The 27,995-nt window shown below is 34.1% G+C and overlaps 1 protein-coding gene across 7 annotated transcripts in view; it reads right to left on the bottom strand.

Moving 5' to 3' along the window:
- Positions 1 to 657: 657 nt before the first annotated feature.
- Positions 658 to 27,995, bottom strand: part of LOC128237152 (uncharacterized) — a 119,749-nt gene continuing 92,411 nt past the window's right edge. For all 7 annotated transcript variants that reach the window (XM_052952425.1, XM_052952424.1, XM_052952426.1 and 4 more), the window contains 9 exons: positions 27,203 to 27,394; positions 25,754 to 25,829; positions 23,917 to 23,994; positions 19,316 to 19,385; positions 11,759 to 11,935; positions 6,741 to 7,054; positions 6,438 to 6,547; positions 5,795 to 6,117; positions 658 to 4,964 (listed from right to left, as the gene is read on the bottom strand). In XM_052952425.1, the coding sequence (XP_052808385.1) occupies positions 1,768 to 4,964; positions 5,795 to 6,117; positions 6,438 to 6,547; positions 6,741 to 7,054; positions 11,759 to 11,935; positions 19,316 to 19,385; positions 23,917 to 23,994; positions 25,754 to 25,829; positions 27,203 to 27,394 (4,537 nt within the window). In that variant the 3' untranslated portion in view covers positions 658 to 1,767. The remainder of the gene's footprint in view (positions 4,965 to 5,794; positions 6,118 to 6,437; positions 6,548 to 6,740; positions 7,055 to 11,758; positions 11,936 to 19,315; positions 19,386 to 23,916; positions 23,995 to 25,753; positions 25,830 to 27,202; positions 27,395 to 27,995) is intronic.

Genomic DNA, 27,995 nt, shown 5'->3' with positions numbered 1-27,995 from the left:
AACAAAGTTGAAATATCATGGTGGGGTTGTGTCTTACATTATTCTTTTGATATTAGCTGTTGAAAAGTTAGCTCATTTGGCTAAGCACAGTGCCCTTATGTATCCATCCATTCCGATTGGGATCAAAGTAAAATTAGCTGCTCCTGTTTTCCCGTTGTCCGAACTCCATAAACTTTTCAAGCATCTTTTTCAGAATGTGAAGTTGTTCATCGGATTTCATTTGAAAGCAGTAGAGTTATTGCCCTTGATTTTGCTTAATACTGGTTAAACCACCAACAAGTTTGTACGGTACATCCAGCTTCTTATATATTCTAAATAGGTTCATCTTTGTTTTAAACATGGATGTAAATTAAAAGATTTTCAGCTATGACAATCTTCCAGAATTATGACCAATTTAACACGATGCTGATTCTCATTCAGCCATTTAATCGACCAATAAAGCGATTATATTTCATCCATAAATGTTAGCACAAGGTTTTATTATTAACTGGATTCATTTGACCACCTCTTTCAAACAACCTCATACAAGGCTCCCATTCGCATCATGGTTTTTGTTGTATACCTTTCTCGAACATTTAACTCAAATAGCAGTGTTCCATGGATACAATTCTAGTTTTCCATTATTTTCTCTCCCGAATATAGTACGTAACAAACATATTATAGAACATTTTTATTCAACATATTTTTTCATAATGAAATAAGCACAGTATAATTTCATAACTGATAATAATTGTTCATAATAAATATAGTTGTGTGTACTTCCACATTTTATATGTACAAATCCTGAGATACACAGAATGGTTGATTTCATATAATACGTAAAAAAGATAAAATGTACAAATACATGATAAAATATATCAATGAGCTTTATGTGTACAATTGTTATATTTTATAAAAGCTGTTACATGAATATTTAGTAGTAGCTACTATTTCATACCTTATGACTTATATACTTCAACAGATTCAAGTTTAAAGTCCATACAATGATTGTTTTAAGTATTAAGCATATAATTATCATACAGTTTTTGTTCCAACTTTGTTCATTGTGTATCAAATATATTCTTTATTATTAAAAGTTTTAAGTTGGTAGTTATGTGTATTAAATACAGTCTGTATGTTCAAAAGTCTGCTGAGCAACTCACTTTCATGTATATTGCTTATGTACAAATTCATGATTGTATGTAACTTTATACATTGTATGATTTTTTTATGCATACACACAAACTTAACATTGTTATTATAGATTATAATATACACATATCACAGTCCCACTTTTTTAATTTAATAATTCATTTGTCAGTATTTATGAACAATCATAAGTCATACAGTCATCAATAAGAATTCTACAAAGTGATGTTCATGGAAGATACGAGTTCTAATAGATCAAATTATTTACAGTAGCACATTTTAACAATTCATACAAATCTATGAATCAACACTTATAACACATGTCAACATCGATGTCTTAATAATAATTTATCAGGAGGTAATATGGTTTTGTCAAAGAGTATTTATTGGGAATACAAGGAAGTATGTGGAAAAATATAATTTCTTGCTTTATACACCATGACAAAACATTTAGATGAACAAATTACAAAACTGGCTGAACACATTTATTGCTGAAAATTATTGCTAAGAGTCACATAAAATGGGATTTGGTATCAAAACTCTTAAAACTTGTAAAAGAAAATGTATTTCTCTGTCTAAAACTGTTCAGTAACCTCATGAACATGAAAGTGTTCATCTCTGGGTAACATTCGTTCATAATTAAACGTAGGTTATGTCAGTGAGGCTAGGATCGGTTAACTCCTCAACACTGCTGTTGTCACGACGACAGCTTAAGGAGTATCTGCAGGAGCACTCGGATTCGTCTGTTGAGCTGAAGGAATCGCGCGCCTGTGGTCCGAACTTTGTAAATCCCTTGATGGGTGACCTACTTGCACTTGAGTAGCCTGTATTTACACTACTTTGACTACTACTGCTTGATGCATTTGATCGAAAAGTGTCATTGTAAGATAAACCCAAATTGTCAGCATTGTGCACGGGAGTTGAACGTGCTGATGAAGACGTTGATGGAGATGGTCGTGATGATGAATTTGATGACGTACTATTTGTGTCAACTTTAACTGTGTCAAAAATGTTGCTTAGACGTTTCACACTCCAAGGAAGGTCTTTCTGAGCAGTTGGACGCATTACTGCAGCATCTAGTGAACCCCGCCTTTCTCGACCCGTCTGCAGGGACAAAGATGACTGAGATTTTGTGACATTAGTGGACGACTTGTTCATCTGCGGATTTCTGTACGATATCGCTCCTTGTGAAGATACAGGTGGGTGGGCGGGCCCGTTTTGATGATCATTTGGTTCTACTGAGGAAGACCGAGGTTTGAACACATCTGTTGATGACCGAGTTACACTCACACCGACACTAGACTGCTTAGTGTTCGAAGGAGAGTTACACGCTCTAATATTTGTTACTGGTGACCTATATTGCATGTTATAGTTCATTTGTGCACTTTTTACAGTATGATCCACAGTTGGTATTCTATAGCCCCTATTTTGAGGTACTGAATTCATAGTATTTCTAGACCTGCTTGACACCAATATACTATTGTCTTTACGTCTTTGAATTACATGAAGGTTTTCAGCTTTGCCAGTGAAACGTGCATCCGCGTCACTTGCTATTGCTATATCCGGGACAGTTTTAGCCGATGCTGTTTGTGTGCCAGAAATTTCAGATTGGTATACATTCTCCCCGGCCTTCGGAAACAAGTGTCTGCGCGCCCCAGTCGGACTGGTTTCTCTATGCTGGCCCCTGTAGGGAGGCGGGTCATTGTAGGGCGGGGGCTGGGAAGGCCGCCTGGTTGGGGTGGAGTCATTACTGCTTGTTCTACTATTTGCAGAGGGACTTCGACTTACGTCCCCTACATCACTACTGCTACGATGTAAACTAGATCCATGGGGAGAGAGCAATTGTGGAGAGTCTCCTTTGTTTTTCGAAAGCAAAATAGTGTTACTGGTACCAGTAACTGACAAAGGAAACTGTTTGTTTTGCTCTTCTTGGAAGCGTTTAAGAGATTCTTCGTAGATTTTGTGAGGATTATACCGGGGTTCCTCTTCCTCCTCTGATGAAACAGATTCTGTATCCTCAGGGGATGATTCTTCTGTATGTGAATCTAGTTTTTGTATAAACTGTTTAGAGGATGGAAGAGAGACTTCTTCTTTCTCCTGGTACTGTCTCATGGACTGCTCGTAGAGCTGTTTAGCGTGTAAACTTGCCTCCCGTTGGCGTATTGTTTCAGTGTCAGTATCAGAACCACTTCCCGGGGAAAGTCCCTGTTTTAAGAGTCTATTTCTCTGCACAGCTTCATAATAAGCTGGTGGGTTCTCGGGCCTAACTACTCCACCTTCATCAGAATGAGTGGAATGGCTGGAACTGTCACTAGCACTTTTTCTGTGTTCAACAACAGGCTTAGAAGTAGGAAACTTCAAAGGCACATTGGGACGTATAGCTGGTACGCGAATCGGCTCCACTTTGGAATTTACGTCATCCTCGTCCTCGCTTGAAACGGAGCTTTCCTCCATGGGATATTTCATTTTGCTGTCACTCTCCATCAACAGTGTGTGGTTACCCTTAAGAGGCTTGTTCTGTTGGGGCTTCTTGACCTGGGCTTGCGAAGCAAGCTCTTGCAACACTACTCGGGGTGGGGGTGAAGTCCCCTGAAGCCCGGAAGCATAAATGTTCAACTGTTTCATGCGTTTGTTATTGTTATACAAGTCCAAATGCGGTGACGCAAATTTATCCTTGCACGAGTCATCATCAAGATCCCGCCTGTCTAAAGAGTCCTGAGAACAATATGTGACTGAAAGTTTTGGTGACTGAATAATATCCTCGGCCTCTTTTGAAGTATTTGACCCTGACCCTTTAGGGGTTATCTGAGATTGAATTGGATATGATCTTCGAGCCTCCAGCGGAATCGGAGACCGTCTGCGTATTTTGGGCGAGGTTTTAGGGGATACAAGATAGTTCAACGAATTGTGTGTGTTTCTCTCTGATTTTAATCCAACTTCACTATCATCATGACTGATGCGTGACTGTCTGTTTTCGGAGAAAGCTGTATGTCTCGACTGTTGATTAAGCCAGTCAGACATTCCTCGATCCTCCTGTTCAGGGGTTTCCGCAGAGGAAGACAACGGATCGGGACTATTTTGTCTGTTCAGGTATGAACCTGAGGAGTCACTTAGCACACTGTCCCGGGAACTACTTAATGAGTATTTAGATTGTGGGGACATTAGAGCACCATCACTCGACTGTTTGCAGAAACGTCTCCTACTGCTATCATTGTTTATATTATTGAACTGGTAGAGGGTAATATCCTCAATGTACAAGTGAGCACCACTAGCAGATTTTACTAACGTTGGTTCCTGCTGTTTATAACTCGGGACACGCCTTATAGCTTCTGCCTCAGGACCTTCTTCAACACTTTTAAGAGATTCTGTAGACATGCGTTTAAACTTGTCCGAGGCGTGATTGTTCATACGCCTCTCATAGAGGGCAGGCACATTATGGTTCGCCTGTGACACATAACGTCGCCGGTCGTATTCCATATTTGGTGAATTATCCAACCCTCTTCTTTTCTGCCTGCGCGGTGGGGGCACAGGATCATACCCATGGTAGAAAAACTGACTGTCGTGGCTTCGACTAGCTGGCTCCAAATCCTCTTGCGACATTTCACGATCGAGGAAATGGGAGTTACTTCTTGAGTAACATTGTTCACCAGTGATGTCATTCCCATTTGTATCCTCATCGTAAAACTGTGAATCGCTGATAAGCCCCGAGTCACCACTAAGATTTGAAGGCGAGAAATGATGTGACTTGCTGACATGGGGACTGGAATCCAGGTCCACCGTATAAAGGCCTTCTCGATCTAGGCTGTCGATTGAGGAATCGTCACGCCTGAAGTTGCCTGCAAGATTAAGATATATTTTTTAAATAATTGATCTTACATTAAGATGATTTTTACTATGTAAACATACTTGATCTAAGTACTTTTCGAACATTGAAAGATAATCATTATCATGCTGTTTGGGATATGTTCATTTATAATTTTATGGGTTTATGCAGGAAAAAAGGCAGGTTAAATGGCAGCTACACCACAAATCACAAATTTAATGTGGACAAAAAGATTTATGTAAAAATTAGCATCCTGTTGCTGTCATTAATTACAGAAGGGAGAATGTTGATGTATTTTTATTGTTTTCCCTCCACAAACATTTCAAATTAACCCAATTTAACTTAATAGATTGCACCTTATATCTTATTTAATGCATACAAATGTCACATAGAAAGTTTGGCGGGAAGAATATATGAAGTATACGTAAATTACTAATTGGAGGACTTGGAGCAGGATTGATGTAACTCCATATACAAATAGAAGGAGTTACATGCTTCTGACACTGAATCCTTTTAATGTTATGAATTAAACACTACTAAACTTTTTGCTTGTCATCAGTTTGTTTTGACATGAAAATGATGAAATGGACGAAAACATTAAATGCAATGTAAGTCTGAGATTTTGTCTGATCAAAAGACCAGTGTTCATATCTTTCATATAAATAAGTATCTTTCATATAAATAAGTTGACTTGTATGTTGGGTTTTTTCCAGTATATTTAGCATGTACCATATTGCACAAATACCAGGATTATTACATTGATTTTAATCCAACCTTTCTGTAGAAATTCAGGAAATATGAAAAACTTTTTATTTACAAATAAAGACCAGTATATGTACTTACTATGTGAGCTAAGGACACTGTGCATGCTGTCGGAGTCTGTACTAGAGTCCTGGCGCATCTTCTGCTCGACAAAGTCCCCGAATAACTGAACCGCATCCGTTCCAAACACCGTGCCGCAGTTCTCAATCATAAACTGTAGAACAGCAGGAGGTGTAAGCAGGGGGTCAGGGTTACCCTTGGGCCAAAGCAGGCTTGGGGCAATACACACTGAGAGGTTGTATGCGGTCATCTTGTTTTCTTCAGATTTTCGGTCGATATGGTGCAGAACGCACATCAGGTGCCGCAGGAGCTCCCGATTTGCTGGAGGAAGCTTCTCTATTGTCCTGTGAACACAAACCATAGGATTAAATGAATGCCTTCTTTTATGTGACTAATTCTCTAAACAATAATTACAGTTCTTTGCTTTTAAACAAAATGTAAGTCAGCATGACCTATCTATTTGCTATGCTGTTTCAGTTTTATTTTTCACTTTTATTGAAGACTGCACTAACTTAAAACATTAACATAGAAATGCCATCAATATTTAAATCATCACCTAAATGGAAACAAAATCTTCTATAATGACTTCTTAGTATCCTATCTTTTTTAGTAATGACAAAGGTGACAAAATATATGGTTAATATTTATAACACTGCAAACTTACTCTTGTAACTTTTTTGTCTTTTCCTGAGCATCTGATATACCATTGGCAGCAATCCAATCATCAAACAGGTCCTCGCTGAGCAAACTCTTTGGGATACTGCGTAGGTAGTCCTGAAGAAAGAATAGCAAAATGAAATATCATGGAAACATATATACCACGATACCGATTCAGGTTCAACTAAAATGTTTTTTGTAAAATATGCATATATGGAGAACTTTATTTTTAACTGCTCTTGACACTTTTAAGTCTAATTTGAATTAGATTTTGAAGAAACACTGCTCAAGCATTTGAATGACCACGCACCTTGATGATGGCGCCTATGACAAGAGGCTGCCAGGTGTCAGATGAGAGACAATCTTCCCCATCATCAAGTCGCTGGCGAAGTTCCTTCAACATTTTAGCATTACACGACTTCCGTAGAATTCCCACAGTAAATGGGCCCTCTCGGAACAAAATTGTGAGCAACTCCTTGACAGGTTTCGCAATCAGAGCTTCCGGTGTTGTGACGTCCTCAAGCGTACGGCTAAACAATTTGCCATGTGGCTTTTTGTCGTCACGATTTCTACGGAAGATGGTGAACTTCCGCTTTGTTTTGTTTGGCTTTGTTGTGTTCTCTTCTGAAAATATAAAAGAAAAAAATATGTAATCACCATGATTTCTCTATAACCATACAACAGGTATCTGTCTGTTTACGAATTCATACATAATTGATTAATTTATTCACATTTGTTAACTTCTTGCACAAGCTAACATGACTGACATACTTGACCTGACCGATATTTCCAGTATAAGCATGGTTATGAATTGATATTTTTTAAAGGTATAAATACTTTAGATTTAGACTTTGCATTTAAATAAGTTTGTGTTACAAAGTAACATAAGTAATTGTTTCATAAACCTTGATTTAAGTTTATTTTTTATTTTATTTTTTTGGCAATCTCTCAACTCGCTTTTTCCTGCGCATTTCTTTTTTTTTTATCATAACTATGGCCTAATTATGCAGACACATGTGTCGGGTAATTACTTAAATAAAATAAAAAAAATTATTTGTTAAGAAGAAAAAATAGTTAAATGATATCATTATGCAATAAAATTGCATTTAAGGAATGGAATGAAAATAAAAGAAAATATTAAAATGCCATAGGTATCAAAATGAATGACAGATTTTTTTCGACACTTTGACATTGCGAACAATAAAACAAGCTGTGCTGTGACCTAAAGGGGAAATAACACATGTTATATTGCAATACTTGTCATATTTGGTTAAAAAGCAACCATGCGAAAATGCACACATGGTTTTGACATAAGGCATTATCGCATGTCCAGGCTCATGACAAGTGGTTCGCTAAATATAGTAAAACATTTGACAAGTGAAACCAAAAAAGGTTCTATCTTGTTTTTTATCTGATGTGACTTACATGTTTTTTGCTTTCACACTTCGAAATGGGAATGCACTAAAGCTGTGGTCAGCTCAATACATACAAGCTCCTAAATAATGAAGCCTTCACATGGAAGGGTAGCGGGGGGAAATCAGGGACCGAGGTTGGCTAGTACACATGTCCAGCATCGTTAGTATGTTGTCAACAGCTGCAGTAGTTGCATGGTCTAATTAATTGACCTTATCACAGGCAAATTAGGCCAGACCTTTCAAAATGTGACATAATCTTGCATTGACACGCAGTTTTCTCTATTAAGGGCTATTATATGCGTACCAGTGACTAATTTTCCCCTTTTTTATATAACAAAGGGCTGAGCACTATCTTTTGTTTCACTTGAGTCTTGACTTTAAGCATTTGACGTGGTCATTTTATTGACAATGTTCTTCAATCTAAAGGTTAATGAACTAAAAAGCAAAAAATGAACTGGAACATGATATTCATTGAATTATCTTCATATGGTGTATAATTCTCCATTCCATATCCATTTCACAAGGACAGCCATATTTAATGAAAGAAGTGCCCAGCTACGAAGCGATTTTAGTGTCATCTTTCATGACTTTTGGCCACGTAAACATGAAAATTGAATAATTACCCACTGAATGCCTTTATTCAAATATAAATTGTTTTCATACTGGTATTCATTGACCCTTATCTTACCCCTAAATGGTACTTAGGTAAAACCTATCAGTCATTTTTATAAAGAAACGATGACCACAGTATAATTATTCAGGCGACGGGCGGCCTTTTTTATGAACTAATTTTTTGAGTTCAGCAAACTTCCATATGACTAAATTAGATGAAAGGTAGATGCCAATATCATAATTATGGCACAGTAGCGCAAGGCAACTTTGAAATGTAGACTTTAATCATCAATAATACTTCCATTTGAAGTAGTTGAATATTGTTGAAGGAAATAATATGCAAAATTAGATTTGAAATTCGGTAATATAATAATGATTTATTACTTCAATACAGGTCAATTAAATGCTATATTTTCAGTTGTCATTCAATTTGTAATGAAATATCTCTGAAGGCAAGTTTTTTGTAGAGTTCTTCATTGAAGAAAATTTGCAGGCCAATTTTAGTCATTTCCTTTCAGGTTATTAATTATTAACTGTGCATATCTTTTATGATTAATTAACTACACCGAAATAGTTTATGTACGAATCATCAATTACTTCCAAGCGATGAATTGTAAATGAAAAATAGCCAAATTGATTCAGTTAGAAAAATAATTAGGTTGATTTGAATCAATATTATCAACAAACGATCAAATTGAACAATCAACAGAATATACAATTACAAGATATTAGCTGCAGTTAAGTTGAAAATGTTTTTGCAATCATTACATGGGATGTAATATTAGGCAACAAGCAGACACTTTTAACACCTTGTAGGGTCAGATTTTACACTTAAGTTAAACTTGCACCTTACTGAAATTGATTACCAAATAGAAAAAGAAATTTCAGTAATTTGAAACACAGGTTTTTGTAACAATTATGTTACATTAATGAAACATTATATAGGAAGATACCTAATTTACAACATTGAAAAGAATTTGGATTGAAATTTCAGATATTGCGAAAGTTATTTAGAAGTCTCATAAAACATTCAACAGAAACGACCTCACCTGAATTTCGGGGCAAGAAATTTGATATGAAGACAAAAGAAGGGCCTCGGGCCATGAATTTAATTGTAATTAAGGACATGTGTTCATTTTAATTATCATCAAAATCATCATTGTATTGTATTTATTCACTTGTTTTAGGCAAGAAGCTGTCAACGTGACATCAACTGTCAATATGTTCAGTCAAGTTAACCATGGAGATGATTTCTACAAAGAAATTTGATATTATTTCTTTTTAGTACATATCTCAAGTTTCGTAAGGAATACATTTTCTAATGAATCACTCAGTTTCAAATCATGTCACAAAAATTACAGATTGAATACTTCAAAATGCTTGTTACACGAAATTTGGTTCATGAACATTTAAAATGAATATTAGTAATTAAGTTCACTGAAGTCAAAGATTTGTAAGATGACAAATATGACGGATGAGGGGGGGCCTCAGGTATATTGTCAGGTTTTGATACTAACTCATATCTTAAATATGTACTAACTTACATGTTTGTGCGACAATGTATTAAAATGTTATCTTATAAACATATTTGAACGCATGCTCTCTCATCAAATACGCTTATTTACAACTATAAAATAACTGATGTGGAACAACATCTTGATTTGATGTTGTTTTTAATCAATCATTTGAAATAAGTTAACATCTGAAGGATGGTTTTTAATATATTATGACAGATTATATTTGTCAAGGAAAAATAAATGAATAAACATTACATTCATTAAAAAGAAAAAGATAATTCTTAGCATCATACTATGCAACAGTAGGTTTATTTTCACTTAAATGCAAAACAGTTTTCATTTTGGATGTACAAGTGTGGTATTTTAAAATACCACAGCCCATGCAATTATTTTTTATTTCAAAATACCACATATCATTCAACTATGATATTTTTTAAATACCACGTATGCAACTAAATGCGCATCCAAATACCGTGCACATTAAGTTATTAAATTTCAGGAATTTCAAGCACATTAATTTATGTTCGCATGCATAATGCTTTCCTTTTGCATAAATTAAAGATCTGGAATTAAACATTTATACAATAAACCATTGCACAATTGAAGACATATGACATTCAGAATTAATGTAACTGTACACTTACAGTCAACTGCTGTTTTTTTAAGTATGTTATTATCATTATTATTTTGAAGAAGACACGATTTTGTTAAAATTGACTGCTGACGGCTGAACACATTTTTTTTTTATAATTTTACCAAAAACATCAGCAATTGTATTTATTTATTCATACCTAACAAATCTCTTTTAAGAAAAAAATCCATATTGACCACCGAGGTTACCCAATGACCCCCCACCCACACAGATGTCTGGGTTTTACTTATGGCTGTTTATGAAAGGACAATAATAAAACTACTTAAATTTTCACCAGTTTTCACCAGTTTAAGTCGAAAACAACCATTGTTCGTTGATACTCTATTACATCAAATGATGCAACAAAAATTTCACAAGTCTGCAGACTTTTCGCGAAGGACAATAGCGCATTAAGCAGAATTTCAATGACCGCTTGGGCAAGGTCGGTGCAGTAGCAAAACAACCCTGTTATTAAACCATTATTAAGCTGACAAAACTATTCGGTACATTGATAGATAAAAAGGGCAGCTATTTCCATTAGCACCTATTTTGATTGGTCCTTTATGACCACACCACCAAGGATAATTGATATAACAGAAAATATTTCATGCCAGGACACCAAATATGCTCTTCTTTATTTTCCTGTCATCACTAATTTGATATTGTTGTTTTCATTAATAATTAAGACTGTAGATAATATTAATATGATACATGGAAAATGGCAAGGAAATAGTTTTGAAGATTAATGTATTTTTCTTAATTGACCCGAAGTTGCAGCATTTTTAGATGAAAAGAGCCCTGGTTTATGCATTTTATTTTGATGATTTTGAAAAGGCAAACCTCAGACACAAATGCCAGTGTTTGAAGTCTTAATATAATATGCTTGTAATTGAAACTTATCCTTAACATACCAAATTCTATATGGTTCAATGTGATTAAGAATGTCATGGTTACACGCTAGTTTTTTCCCTACAAAAATGCCGAATTGGTCACAAATGTCAATGTGGCATACCACTCACAACTCAACACACATGCTTAATAACTATTTATAATATATATACTTATTATGTGAAATCTACTCATCCACTAAATGTTGCCAAAATTCGTTAAAATTCCTTGTGATATGTTCATTCATCATGCTGACTAAACTCACCAATGCTTTGGCGTTTCTGCGACTTCTTGTGTTTAAGGAAGAACTCGTATTTTCGGTTATTGTTCTGCATTTCCTCCATGATACGACGAATTTCTGGCTCCGTAAGGCTGTCCTGGTCCCGTTTGTTACCGAAGTCCCGGATATGACTCAGCTTGATTGCGTACGGCAACTCATGCCCTGCAAATATAAAAAAGCAAATTTGCTTAAACATCGTACATTAAGCATACTAGTACATTCAATATGTGTAATGTTTGATGGTGGAAAGTTATTATAATGTTATCTGGTGGAGGAACATTACCATACATGTTGCCATTTTTCCAGATATGACACAAGTAAATATACACCAGATACATGCTGATATCCATTTTTTCTTTGTAAAATAAAAAAAATATTGAATGTTATATTTTTTTTAATATTTGTATTTCTAAACTGTTTTACTTATATTATCATTAATTTTGTAACAGTACAGTGTAATGAAGATACAATGTATATAATAATGTCAAATCAACAGAAAGAAAACAATTATTGTAACCCCTTTTGATGTGATTGAGTGCTTCTTTCGTTTTCTATTAATATCATAATTCAATTGTTTTAAACTTATGAGTCAACATATTGTTATCAAACTTATACTTTCTGCCTTAAATTGGCAGGTTTTGACAATTTGAGCAAAACTTGATGACATCATAGCATTGTTATGAGATTTTGTTATCTTATCATTTATCTACATTTGTTGAAGTCTGTGTTTTTTTTGGTAAAGGTAATGAGTGCACAGTCAGACATGGTTAACCATGCTATCTCAATGTGTGGGTGATCGAACAATGAATACTCAACGTTTTACAATTTTAAGGCATGTATTTACACGATGCAATTAGAATGTCTGGTTGTATTTTGCATTTTTTTAACAAAAAAATCTTTTAAATAAGGAAATCATTTAATTAGACACCCAGAGGGTGAAATAATTGTATCATAAAGCATTTATAAATAATTGTATAAAAAGACATTGTACTGGTAATAATTGTTCTTGTATAAATGAAAATTATTCATGTTTTTAATGGCAATTTATGTGCTCTGTATGTGTTATTTGAAACAACCTTTTTATTGTTTTACTCAAGTAAAAAATCAATGTTTTTTTAAATAATTTTATCAAATAAAAGTATATCATTATTACATTTTTTTTTACAAAAGTTAATTCAACATGGTAAGTAAATGTTTTAAGATATTTTAAACACCTACCTTCATTTCTATTCACAGTAAGCAGCATGTTTTAAAAAGAGTTTCCACTCAATTCTCCAAAGTTTGGAAATCAATAATTGTTCACTTTTATTCTAAATGAATTAATTAAAAGTCCCGCATTATTCACAAAATTAATATCCAACTGTCAAGCCTGCATAACAGTACTACTACTACTGTAGTAAAAGTCTTAGTGGTTTTCTCAATCAGGTCATGTGACAGGTTGACAGTCCTATCAGCCAATCAGAATGTATTACTATAAATAGTAACTGTAATTACAACTTGTCATATTTTTTTCACAGCTACTATCATGAAGAATATAACATGGGCCTGTATAGGTTAATATTTTTCATAAATTGTAGCTTTAATTGTGATAAGAGTTTATTCAGAACCGAAATGTTAAAGAGCTGACCATTATATTTGCAGTGTTTTTACTTTAAATGGCAATCTAAATGTGTTTACCCAGTTTTGCAAAGCAAACAAAATAGACTTAAAGTGACCTTTTGAGTTATGAATGTGAAATTGTTCATTAGCAAGTTTTTCCTAAAATATGGGCTAAAGTTTGATATAATAAGTCTTGTCATTTTGTTTAAGGACTGATTATTGAGCTACTTGGTATACTTTAGAGAAGCCATTCAATAGCGATGATGACAAATCTGAATTTGTTCTTGTGTATGCCATGAAATATAACTTTTTAATGTCAACATTTAAATAACTTCAAGTATTATAAGTAAGTCAATGTATGAGGTTGATATTAAACGGACCAGATACAGGTAAATAAACTGGTCGACACATTTCAAAGCATAATTAGGTAATGAAAGCCACAAAAATTCTTAGCCAAAAATTGAATTGCTATTACTTAAAAAGTTCCTATTTTTCATCATTAACTCCATATAGAACTCTTATACAAGGGTTATCAATTGAATAATTGATAGATAAAATTTATTCTGCTCCAGTTCAAAACTTGATAGATAAATTTATTCTGCTCCAGTTCAAAACTCACTAATTATTCAAGCTGTTAATAAATGCTAAATTTTCATTGGAAAGCTCACAATTGTGTGCTTCTTTTTTGTTCTACTTAACAATTAAGTTTATGTCCGCAGGCAATTTGAATTAATTTATGTTCAGCCTTTCTTTAAATAAATCAAAATAATAGACGAAAGCAAGAATTTATGCATAAGAATTATGCATTAAAGTATCATAAACATGTCATGCAAATTATTATTACTGTATTATCATCAAACACCTTCACACATGTGCCTGAGACAGCAGAATTGGGGGGGGGGGGGGGGGAAGAATTTGGTCAACTTTTATGGGGAACCATAATATTGTTGGCATATTTATGGCACTTTCATATTTTCTTTTAGAATACTGACCTAGTGTCTGCCTGGCCATATAAGTTATCTTTGTGGTCAAGAGTTACTTTCATGTATATTAATATAATATACATGATGAAAGGTTAAAGTTGATCTAGATGGTCAGGTAAAGGAAAATTTGTTCATGAATTATTTCTGTTTATCTGTCCGTATAAAGTTTTGTAAACAAACCTTCCTTTAACAAAAATATGCAAGCCTGCAATAAAAACAAACAACTGATTAAATCTAGAGAAGAAAAGTTTTATACAACTTTAAAAGAATTTTGGATCATGGCCATTGACACAATTAAAGGATTATTAAAATCCTTATTTTTCTTGCGCATATTGACCAGTGTTATATGTTAAAGAATTAAGCCTATCCTGCAGTTAAGAACACCAAAATGGCGTTATTTGAACTGATTAAAACCATTCTTTAACAAAAGCAAAAATATTTACTCGACAATATATATATTATCATCAAAGGACAAAAACGGCAAGAGCCTCTAAAATCATTACCACTTTTACTACCTACATGATTATATACTCTCAAATTGTGGTAAGAAATAATTACTAATCGGACAAAATCTCCACCAAATTATTTCCCATTTTTGGCATGGATTTACAAAAAATACAAAATCTTATAAGTACTTTGAGGATAGAGCAGTTCTGTGACCTAATCCTCAAAAAATACTAAGCTTCTGAATTATTTGACCACATGAAAATATGTAAGAAAACATTTTTTTGTAGGGCTGAAAGCATGAAATGTCTAATTGCTTCTGTTTTTAATGTCATTTTGAAACTTTTTTGCTATTCAAGGCCCTCTAATTGACCACATACAACTATGATACAAATCTATCAATGAAGATTAGACATGAGAGGTTATGGCTGAAAAACTGGGGACATCTAGAAAGATTGCCTGACAATAAGGAGATGCAACCTCACGCTGACCTGTTGTACCTGAAGGTTTGAAACATGAAATGAGAGGTTTCCTTCCTGTCAAAGAAGGCAGCCTTGGAAATGAATGGTCAAAGACAGCTTCCAAATATGTCTATCCCTGCTATGAATTGATCTTTTAGCATTGTGGTTTCGACAAAAAATAATAATTGGTAATTGATGGTTGAACGAATAATGAGGGACGAGAAAGGTGACCTGGCAAGAAAGGTGACCTGACAAGAATGGTGACCCAACAAAGAGCATTCCAACTTCAAGCTGAGATTTTTTACTTTATCAAGTTCTAAAATGTGACATAGCAGATTTTTTATATTTTAAAATGTGTCACAAGCTCAGGAAAGAATGAGGTCAGCCTGGAAATCAAACGAGGGATGTCCAGTTTGCAAGGCACAGTAGCTCTTCCACCAACTTGGCTCAAAGTTTTAATAGCTTTGATAACTCACATACAACCAGACCTGAGTCCATGTTACAACCATAAAACTGTATAAGACAGATCAACTTCCTTGGAAATGAGCTGTGGCCAGGACAGCATTTATGATCTCAGGGTCCCTGCCTACCACATACTCATTCATTTTGAGTTTTTGAGTATATCATCCTCTTGTGTCATAAGAAGTGCTTAAAAGACCCTTAATACGGCATACCGAACAGGGGGTATGACATTAAAAAGTTTTAATATCGATGGGCGCGTGCCCACAAATCAGTCGCATGCCTTGGTCTGGTTATAACATCGTCAATTCCTTGACGCCACTTAATTCACTATGTCTCGCCAAAAATTTGAAATGGGAATGGCACTCTTGGAGATGTACATGTCATTTAAATTACTACTGACTCTTTAAACTTGTAAAGCATAAAATGTTGCCAAACATTTCGCCCCCACAAGCCCTCAATTACCTGGCATAAGGTCAATGATTTTTCAGTCTTAATAGCAGGTACAAGTCAAGGATGAAATATTGACTCTACTTTTGGAACAGTGAAAGCATAAAAGTTGTAAATGACATTATATAAAGAAACAGATAGAATATTTTTGCTTTAACCACAATATTTCTAACTACCATTTTTCAGCAGTAATTTGAATGTTGTAATAACTGTATCATAATGTAATTTTATAATATGGAGACAACAATGAAAACACTTATTCATAAGAACAGCACCCCATTCATGAGTTTTAATTTACAGCATTTACTAATATATCAGTCACAGGTTAAGCCACTCTCAAGCACTGTATTAAGTGTTTGGTTTTCATTATCATGAGAAATTATGGCATTAAGTGGTAAAGCAGATAAGAATTGTTGTCAATAAGGTCAGAGCCCGTATAAAAACTATGAGGTTTAGGAATGCTGAGAGCCCTTAAGGGACTATCCTTGGCACATATGTATGGGCCCAAACTGTAAACTGCCCCATGCAGAGATTGTTTAGAGAGTAATTCACTGTCTGTGACACAATTGTTGTTTTTCCCACTGACCACAGACATCTGGCATTTTAAACAATCCTAGCCCAGCCCTTAGATTGTCAACTTAATTGTTAGAAAACAAAAGTCACACAGGCATAAGTGCGCCTTATTTCGCATTTGTATTTCAAACAATAAATTAATCACCAACATAGTTGTACTGCTTCCAAAGGTTCATTTTTCGTTTATTCTGATGACATGTTAAAACCTCTATATATACCCACAAACCTATATGTATGCCCACATATATATTATTTGTTTATATATTTGATAACCGTGGCCAAATTTGAGCCTGCGTAGTACTAGGTACAATGCACACAGTTACACAGAGATATATAATTTTATGATATGACCATGATGATACATCAAAGGTACAGTGAACTGAAAGGTTTTGTTTATATTTATCTTTGTAACCAATTGAAAACAATGCAATCGTTTGATTAACGAGCTACATCTATTCATGTACAAAGTCATATCAGCCCGCTATCTGTATAGTGGACTGAGTTATCACCACTTGAAGGATTATGAAACTTTATCCAGTAACTATTACAATAAGGTGACTGATTTAGGGTTCATCTATGCGTCTGTCTCTTTATCAACTCATGTATATATCAACAAGCAATAGGTATCATCAAACCAAACATTAATCTTTCCAGCACACACATAATCACTCTTCATTAAGATAAAAAAAAGTGAGATAGCTTAATATTGACAATGGACAATGCACACTTGTGTAAAAAGTGAGAGTCAAACATGTAACAGTACTATTAAACTGCAAAAAAGATGATGTACCTGTATTTTGGCAATCAATGGCGCTATGTGGTATTTATGCAATCGTTGAAATCTTTTACTCTTTTGAACATGCCCCAATTCATAAAGTTCTGCTTGGCATTACATTTTTTAACAAGCCCTGTTACATAAAACCCAAACTTTGAGCAATCACGGAAAGCATTTTACCAGTGCAGGGCTTGCGGGCTTGTGCTAATTTCGACCACTGTTTATGATCCTTTGTATGCCCAATTATTAGAAACAAGGGCACTAACAACATTGATCAAGAACACTCGGACCCTAAGTCTTAACAATGATCATATAGTATGATATTTTTTTCGAAATGGTACTTAAAATAGTGATATTATTCATTTTGGAACAAATTGTTTTATTATTTACATATGACACAGCTATTAATAACACTTAAATGGGTATTTTGTAAGTTTTGTAGTTTTCATGATCATGTGATATTTTGAACGTGCTTTAAGGATAGAGTGCCAACAGACACACCTATATGCCATTAAAATATATTTCAATATGCAACGAACAAAGTACATGACAAAAGTCCCAAGACGAAAACAGATTTTCCTCAATCCCTTTCTTCTTCAAATAATGCTCAATGAAAATGAATGCCTCCTTTTTGATAAAATACAGAGATTATATGAAAATTTCTATTTGAAATTGGACTTGGAATTTAAGGCCAGGATTTTAGAATTCAAATTTAGACAAGTATCTAAGCCCAAAAAATGCCTCAAAAATAGTTCCCGTGATTTATTTCTTTTTCACACTTTCATGAAAAATACCCAAAAATAAAATACAAAGGGGCAATTTACGTCAAAGGTGTGATAAGGTCCACACAGCCTGGTGACTATCTAACTTTTAAGACCAGAATTCAGATTCTAATCATCTATCATAATCAAATTGTGATATAACTCCACTTTGAAGGTTTCCAAAATAGAAAATCCCTATCAACTTCCAGTTTAGAGATTATTGTTGACAGAGATTAAGAAAAGTGTAAATCTACAACCAATTCTCATTCTATTTCAATCAAACTTGGCCCATTTATCAATCAATAAGATGAAAGGTAAATGAAAGAGAAAATTTAAAGAATTGTTTCCAATATACATAACATAGATTTTAGCAATATTAAAAGGCTTAAAATGATAATTTAATTATTTATCTACAAATACAATTATCCAGGTATTTCATGTGTTTAATCCTATAACTTGTTTTGTCAACAATTTTAAAATAACACTGCTCAAGAGGAACTATCCAAAAGGGTCATTTGGTAAAAGATTTGTTTACAAAAACTATCCGAATCCCATCCCATTTCCTTTAATAACTGCATTTTTGTGGGTTTCATTAAGTTTATTTCTCAATGAAATGATCATATTACAAATCACTTTTTTACCCTATATACACTCAACCTTGAAATATCTACCTACTTCAAATGTGTTTTGCTTCTATTTTTCCAAATTGTGACACTGTTTAATGACATGTTATGATTTATGTCAAAGCAAACATGTTTTTTTATTTCAAAATATAAATTTGTTAAGTTGAACAGAAACAAAAAAACAACAACAAACAGCTGTCACTGAGGTCTGATTGTGATAATTCTCAGAAGGGAGGTAATAAATTTCTCTATGGAATAATGTACAATAAAAGGGAGATAAAAATCTTTTCAAGAAGTAGGGATACTTCAATTGGTTAATTCTCTGTTTAAGAATATCAGGGGAAGTAATAACTTGTTTAAAGGGAGCTAGATTTACTGATAATAAAATGGAGCACAAGGGAGGTAATTACTCACCACAAAGTGGATAGGGGGACTCATCAGGGCCAAGCCTCACCCACAGCTGGTAGTCATTCTCATCATGCTCCTGAAATTAAAGGGGAGGTAATCATTATGCTTGCAGAATATAATACATCTCATAACGGCCCAAGTTTAAAGCTTTCGCACAACAAAGCTGATGGCATCATTTTTATAACATCATAACCGACAACTTTCTTCGAAAAACATAAGGGCTAAAAGTAATATAAACTTGATTTATTAATATGTTTTAAAACTATTTCTTTACCTAACGCATTTCTTCATCAAGGCGACCCATTCACTTAGACGAGGACAGAAATTGAATTTTATTTAATCCAACTTCTTAGTCAATAAGCTATTGAACGATTTGGCGGAACATTAAGGATTTTTTCTCTTTTCTTTGGTTAAGGAACAAAACGGTTAAATTTGGCCACCGAATTGATTTTTGATATCGTACAAAGAAATACATTATCAAATTTTAATCCGAGAAATAAATACTATTAAAACTGTGTACATTGTATATACGAGTTTCGCTGAGTCATTATTGACGTATGTTGAGAGACTGTTATTTACTTAATATTTCCTCCCACAAAGGTGAACTTTTATTACGACCTTGAAATAAAAGTCACACTAACATCCAAGTCGTTTATTCATTTGACCACAACAAACAAAGCGCAATGCCCATGTGGACAACTTTAAGTGAGTCTAGCATCATATGCTACAGTTTCATTATCAATTTACCATCAAACAGACATTAATTGATTGATCATTCTCTATGCTGTCATATGAATATGTATTTGTGCTTACACAGGTGAAAATATGTCCACATATCTTGTAAAGCCGCCCGTAAGTTTCTATAAAATATATTCCAATATAATCACAATGTACAGTTCTTGATTACAGAAGTTCTTTTAATTGCAAATAAAAAATATAAAGTTTTATTTTTCCTTACCAGTCTTGCCAACAAGACAACATTACAATGTTTCAGAACAGTGATCTCCAAATTCCTGACAATGCCTCTTAAATAGTGGTAACAGAGAAGTGACATGACGTCATATGTTGTTACTGACATGGCTACTGAAGGAAACGACAGTCTTGACTTAAAAGTACCATTACCTAACAGGTTTGTTCTGACAGGAGAATAGAATGAGAACTTTAAATATATATTGAGATATTGAAATAAGGAGTATATCATGACTTCTCAGCTTCAATAAAAAAAACCTACCTATTCTTGAAAACAATGTGGTTTGCAGCGATCAATTTTTAGACTTATTTTTTGATGGTCATGAGAAGGTATGATTTGTTTTAAAAGGCTGACTATTGAATTTAGCAAAGTTCTTAAACATTTCTTTTAAACTTCTGGTGTCATTGAAAGTTAACTACAATAGTAGGGGTATTTTCAGTTAAGTTGTTGACCTACTGCAAGCAAAAAATTATTTAAAGGATTGCCCTACAGGGTGCATAGCCCAGAGAACTTGACCTGTATTCAATAGTGCACAATCTGAGCAGAAACTGCCATTGACAGAGTCACTTTGTTAGTGTTGGAAACTGGGGTAATGAACTGTCAATATATTTTATAAGTAAGGCAACGTTCAGTTAATGAATAAAACATGAAATCAGTGAGGGCGCTGTAGACAAATGAGTTTAAACTTATTTATTTTACAACAATTGTGAAACAAGTAAAGCATTATATTAATCACTCTTGTTGGTTTCATGTTATGTGTGAGTATGGTCATGTGTTGTTGAAAAAACAGGAAACTGACTTGTCCGATTGGTGACCATCACCAAAGTCACATGTGCCCAGGCCGGGTAATCGAACCCGGTCGCTTAGGTCAGAAGCGAGTGCGCTAACCACTGAAGACTAATTGCAACCGTAAGTTTCATTTTTATATCTTGAATGGTTAGAGAGATATGGCCAAGATTAAAATTTGCGCATGATGCCTCTAAAGCTGAAGAGTCTTTGACAATAAATTATAACGCTTTTTTCTCTATGATAAACAGACAATTAAAATTGTAAATGGTAACTTGTATAAGAACAATGTTCAAGAGAAAACCAATCCTTAAAACTCTTTCTCTGAACTGAAGTATTAAAACATCAGCCAAATGATTTGTTGTCAAAGACAGATATGACAGAAATGTCAATAAGTTTGTACTTTTGCTGGGTTACAGGGAAATGTCCATCATATTTCCTGGAATTATTCAGACTTTGTCGTGATGTCTGGTGAGGACGTTTGGTCAGTATGTCAATGTTTAGGTACTTTTTCGGAGCTAGAGTATAAAACATCAGCAAAGTAACATGTTGTCAAGAACAGATACAAAGAAAATGTCAACGACAGTGGTAAGAAAGAGTTGGTAGAGTTCATCACATTTCCTGTAATCATTTGGAGTTTGGACCTTGACATGACTTCAGTCCTCATAATGGTTGGTGATGTCATTTGGTCAGTATGTCAATGTTATAGTACTTGGTAATGTACTTTCCTAGTCCTAGATTATGCACCAGTCATGCACCCCCCCCCCCCCAGGTCCGGGGGTATACCGGAGATACGGGGGAAATGGGCCATGTTTTTGCCTTCCAGGTGACCCCGCAGGGCCGAATGACTGCAGTGTTGTTTTTTTCATGCCGAAAATAGCAGGAAATGGGCTTAACCTAGTATGCCCCTGGGGTGTGGGGCCTTTTGGCAGGGGTGTTACCAGCAGTTTGTCTCCGCAGGGAGGGGATTTAACTGGGGATTGGCTGGACCAAAAGTCGAAGTCCCCACTACTATATTCACCGGTCCTGAGGGGGAGGGGGGGGGGGGGGCTGTGGTTACAATTGACTGGTGCATTAAGACATGCTTCGAACAATATTTCATCATTGCAATGCTAAGCATGCACTAAATTCCCCATTTATAGATTTGTAAGAGTATTGTGTTTTACAATTTTTAAACTGTTTAACTACATGTATTAACCATTGATCTTCTCTTCAATATGTCTTAAAATAGTTTTTATTTATTTTTTCCAAGTCTGTCATTACAACATAAATATTGTCATATCACGTATTTCTTTTCTTTTTTTTTATTCTGACAACAGAAAATTGTCCATGTCATAACCAAACAAGTTTTTGTATGTTCATTAGCCAAGATCACAACGAAAAAAAAAAATGAAAACACTAATTTGCAATTAATTGAGGGTTAAATTGTTCTCATTTCGTTGTAGGAATAAATATTTAACAAGAAAAGAATATTTCGTAATTTTCAGTTATTACGCAGAATACAATAAGTTAATACCGCAACACGACTTGAAAACAACCACTAAGAAATGTGAAATGACAGGCTTGTACAACAACAGCTCAAAGGTAATACAAACAATATTATATCTTGCAGTACAAGTGTCCAGATTTTGATGTAGAGACATGAGGTAACTGTCAGGGGTAACGGCAGGTTACACGCCCTAAATGCCTGCCTTCTTTGATCAAGGAGGAGACAATGGTAAAACAACATCGTCACTTCAACTTTGTTTTTATAATTTCTGACAATGATGGACCAACAAATATAAAACCTTTGACAAAACATCCCTCATTTTACAGGTACAGCTATTAATACTTATTATTGTCTTCAGTTTTCATGAAAGGAAAGTTTTATTGATGTTGTTTTTTATGCATAAATATTTATTTAACTAAAAAGGCGCAATTTGAACTATTTTGAGGCCAATAAAATTGTCTTAATTGTTTTAACTAATGTCATATTTCCAGATGTTAATATTCAAGTTCTCTTAATTTCAATGTTTTAATTAATGTCAAATAGCAATTAAATTATGAAGATAATGTAAACACACTTAACCATACATAAATTTAATTTTAAGAAAAGTTACTCTCGCTTGATCAAATTAACTGTATCACTTTAATGTACGTAACATGTACAAATGCAAATGATTTCTTAGTATTACAAGTCATATTAAATATCAAAACAGACAATATTGTTAGTAACAAGTCGTAATTTATTGAAATATCTGGCTGTTGATCTTCATGACAAATGATGTCTATAGCTTATAATAATAATGATTATTTTTTATGTTCATCAATTTGTACCGTTATGGGATTAAACGAGGCTATTAAAGTCATTTCTGACATGGAATAAAATTGAAATAAGACAGATATACAATGTTTAATCATTACTTAGAAATTCTTATAAATCAAAATCAGAGTCACGGCCAATGCTATTCAAGATTTATTATGGCGCAAAGGGATCCCTGACTTAAGGGCTTAGCCAGATAGGTTAGATTAGTTAAACTTAATTCTTTTAAGCTGTATTAAGACAAAAGATGATATTTTACAAAATCAGAGTCTGTATCCAGAGAAAAGAATGACCATATAAAGGCCACGAAAATTTCTCTTGGAAGGCTCAGACCACTGACATCTTAGTATATCTTATTAGATTTAGCTGGATTCTGAAATGAATCACCCTTGAGTCCATTATCTGAGTATAAACTGGTACCTGCGTCCTTTCTAAGAGTAAAAGAGAAGATCCCTTAGTGGATATAACCCCTGACCTCTTGGGCAAGAGGTGGACACTTATGCCACTACATAAGTTCATATGCCCGGAGGAAGGGTGAGGAAAACTTACCGGTATCTGAAGCTGGTTGAGACATTGTCGGATGATCGTGCGTGCGTCTGTATCCCGCTCCACGTCGACCGGACATGTCTGAAAAGAAAAACATGGATAATATTATGTATTGAATGCTAATGTCATAATTAACAGTAATACAAATATCGAAAGTATGTTTTGGTACTCAGTGTTAGGCACTGTCGACGCATATGAGCAACAAAAGCATAAAAAACTCTTGCCAGATTTACAAAATGAGATTTGCTAACTATTTCATTAAAATTTTCAGACTTTTCACAAACCTCCTCAAATATTCCATTGTCCAGATGTCTGTTTAAACTAGCACCCATGTTTTTATTTTTTTTTAATAAACTTATAATCATTCTTTAACACTTCATACTAAGCAATTCCTTAAGACAATTTGTTTATTTCCTCAAGTTTGTCATTCTTCTTGTGTCAACAAAAATAATCCGTACAGCACTCTCTGCATGACAAATTACAGTTATATAAAACTTGGACATCTGCTTTTCTCATTAAAATGACAAATTAGAATAAGCCTAGAAAAATAAACACTTTAATATAACACTTTTGTGATGAAGAATAGCTCTAAACCTGTCAAAAGTGTTCATAGGACTCTTGATTGTTCTTATAAATATTGTTTTTGATCCTGTCTTTTCCCCAATCAATGAATAAACAGCTTGATTTATGTTATTTTCACACTGTTGTCCCCAATAATGAATGAATGATGTCCATGATCATTCAAGTCTGTGAACTATCATGTTATGTTTATAACACCATGGCTGACTTTTCACCTCCATCAAAAATTGGCCAAAAAAAATGATTGAGTAAAGAAATAATTTGCAAATAAAATTAAAAAGACCACACAACAACAGCAGACATGTGCATAGTAATACTATTGTAGGTTTTATATTATTTCTAAGCAGCAATGTTGAAAAATGATATATTAATTATACACTTGTTCAATATATGTGGCATTAAATTAATAACCTTTAAAATGGCAAAAAAGTGACCATACATATGACACTAATTAGCTATTCTATTGTATATATACATATTTTATATTATTTCTAAGTATGAAAGCATCAATGTTGCAAAATGATATATTACACACTTTGAACAATATAATTTATTTGGTATTAAGTCAATAGCCTTCAGGCCAATAAAGTTACTATAAATGGCAGCACAAACATGTTTTTTTTTTTTTCGCCTGACTATAATACCCTCGTATCTGATGACAAGTCATGGATGTGCGTTACTAGAAAAGCTGCAGCAAAACTTTGAAAATCAAAACCATAATGTGAAACATGTGGCGTATATACATGTATGATATAAAACAGATATTGTGTTCAGGGATCGAGTTTCATGTGTACCATTTTATCTTTACTTGCATATATGAATATCGGTCACGACAGTTAAGTACTACTTCTGTTCTATAAATTGATGACAGAAAAATAAAACTCCCTTTTATTTTAAAACCAAAACATACTTCTATTACTCAGTTTTTCTGTCTTTCGTATAATTGTATGCTAAAAAGATGCTGAGGCATTACTACTAATGCTAAGATTTTAGTGACCCACAAGAAGTCATTATCTTTTTTATTTAGTTAATAAAGGGAAATAATTCAATAAATAAATCAGTGAAAGTGATCAGACTCACTTCTTGTTATCATTGTATGTACTGTGTACAATGTCACATGTTGTTTTTCTTTATGGTTCTGAGGGAGGTCTTAGTAATACGCTATCACCAACGATCATGTCATGAAAATTATAACAATTGCTCAAATATTGCTTTTATGAATATAGACAAGCTAGAAAAGATGAATTACGTATTTGCGTACAGTTTCGTTCTCCTTGTGGTGGACCTGTAGCGGCAGTTGCTCCGGCTTTGATTTTCCCCGCTCATCCTCTATCTGCCTATAACACACAGAAAAATATTGGGGTTTTATTTTATGATGACATACATATTAACATATAGCGCAAGCTCTATAGAGCTAATGTTTGATTACCTACATATTAACATATAGTTTTGTAAAGCCTTTTATATTATTCAATATAGTACAGCAGTCAGACAATAGACATTAACATGGGGCATTTTTGATGTTATGCCTTACTGGTCTTTGCTAACCCATTTTTTTAAACAATTTTTGTAAGTTTTGACAATCCACATTATTCATTGTAATGTTAGAAAATTTCTTGCTGCAAACGAAGCTACTGCTTCTTTTCGCTATTCATATTAGAACAATGCAGGAATTACAAGTTCAAACAATATATTTCTTGGGACAACATAAATCACAAGGGTGCACACAGTATTGTCCTGCTATTTTGCTTTAAAAAAATGAGAAGATTACTGAACATGTCTGTATTTAGTAGACATATTAAATCAGCTGCATAATTTAATGAAGCAAAAAACACAATCTAACATTTGTAAACTGTCTTCTGTTGTCAAAATTTGTCAAACTTAATGTCATAAACCTACAACGAGCATCTTCCCCTCTCATGATAGGGTCCAATACTGTGTGGGGTAAATACCAGGAGGTACCAAGTGTATTTAAAATATAGATGTTGATGGTTCCTGCTGGCATATGCCATGATAACATGCTGACATTACATGAATGTTAGTTGCATTGAAAGATATACACAGCATTTTGCAGCGTTTTCAACAAAAAATATAAAGTGCCCAGTTGAGGCAAGTGCATATTTTTGAAGGTATGCAGACTGTCAAGTAAATTCGACATCACAATATTTCTCCCCCACTTTCTTGAGTTGGCAGCCATGTATTTTGGTCACTTAGTTTATAGCAATTTATTATAACATCACAATTGGAAGAATCCAGTACTGGTGTACAAGAAAAGTGCATCTGGTGGAGCATGAACCTTTAAAACTGCACTCTCACAGATAGATCGTTTTGACTTTTTTATTTATTTTTTGTCTTTTAATGTGCCAATTTTTGCGTAAATGTCTGGAATCCAGTGTTATAATGCTCACAAAGGCTCAGATTGCAGTTTATCATACTTATGTACAGAAATTAATGTTTCATGGCTAAAAGCTTCACTAATGCTTTAAGGAAAATGATGATCTAATATGACTGAAATAAAGGCATTGATGCCAAAATAAGCCAATTCTGAGACAAATAATTTAAAAAGTGTCAAACTGGCAATGACGGACAATGTGAGTGTGCAGCTTTAAGGCGCGAGGGGAATACAGATGACGACACAAAGGCTCAGACAATACCTCATCTTTAAACTGTAAGATGTTAAACAAAAACATAACCAAAATAAGCCACCTACTCTTTGAGCTTTATAAGCCATGTGTCCTTGAGTTCTACGCTTTTGAAGGTTGCCACATAGTTTGTTGTCGGCCAGCCGAGCACAAAGGAACGTTCCTTAGGCCTTGTTAGTTCAGAGATGTCGTCAATGCAGTCCGCGATCCACAGCTCACAAACGCGCAACCGGTGCTTCAGTTTGAAAGTTGTGTTGGACCTGGAATATAAGTGTTTTTTTTAGTGTGTTGTCAAATTTAATGAGCGCTCAAGAATTGGTTCAAACTCTTCTCTGTTGTTTCTCGGTTCGTCCTGAGGGCATAACTCCTCGAGAAGTATTAAAACTGGAGTCATGGGTCTTGTAGTATATAGAGCTGTTGTCATAAGTAGCATAAAAGACATATCTGCTAAATTTCATGGGAATAAAAATATGGTTTATTTTTAATTTTAGTGACAGACAAAGGTATATTTTGCACGACAAATTTCTGTGCCTGACTTGTTGTTGTTGTTTTTTTGTAGCAATGGAAAACTTTGATGTTTTTTTAATCACACACATTCTGTTTGAAATTTAACTCTAAAATAAAAAAAGTAAACATTTGTAAATATATCTATTCATCAAAATGAGTCTTTATGATAGAGACACACGCACTATCATCCATCATCCGACAGTGTCGATGAAATAATTTTGAACCAATCAATGAAAATCTATCTGGGTTTGTTTACTTCTGAGATGAAATTTGAGGTTCAAATGCAAAAAGGCATACAACCACAAACGGCACTGTGGTTGACATAGTATTGAAATTCTATATAAATCGGATACA

Source organism: Mya arenaria, chromosome 6, assembly GCF_026914265.1.
Source record: "Mya arenaria isolate MELC-2E11 chromosome 6, ASM2691426v1".
Classification (NCBI taxonomy): domain Eukaryota; kingdom Metazoa; phylum Mollusca; class Bivalvia; order Myida; family Myidae; genus Mya; species Mya arenaria.
Note: the sequence above shows the minus strand (reverse complement) of the source record. Positions and strands in the feature narration are given on the sequence as shown.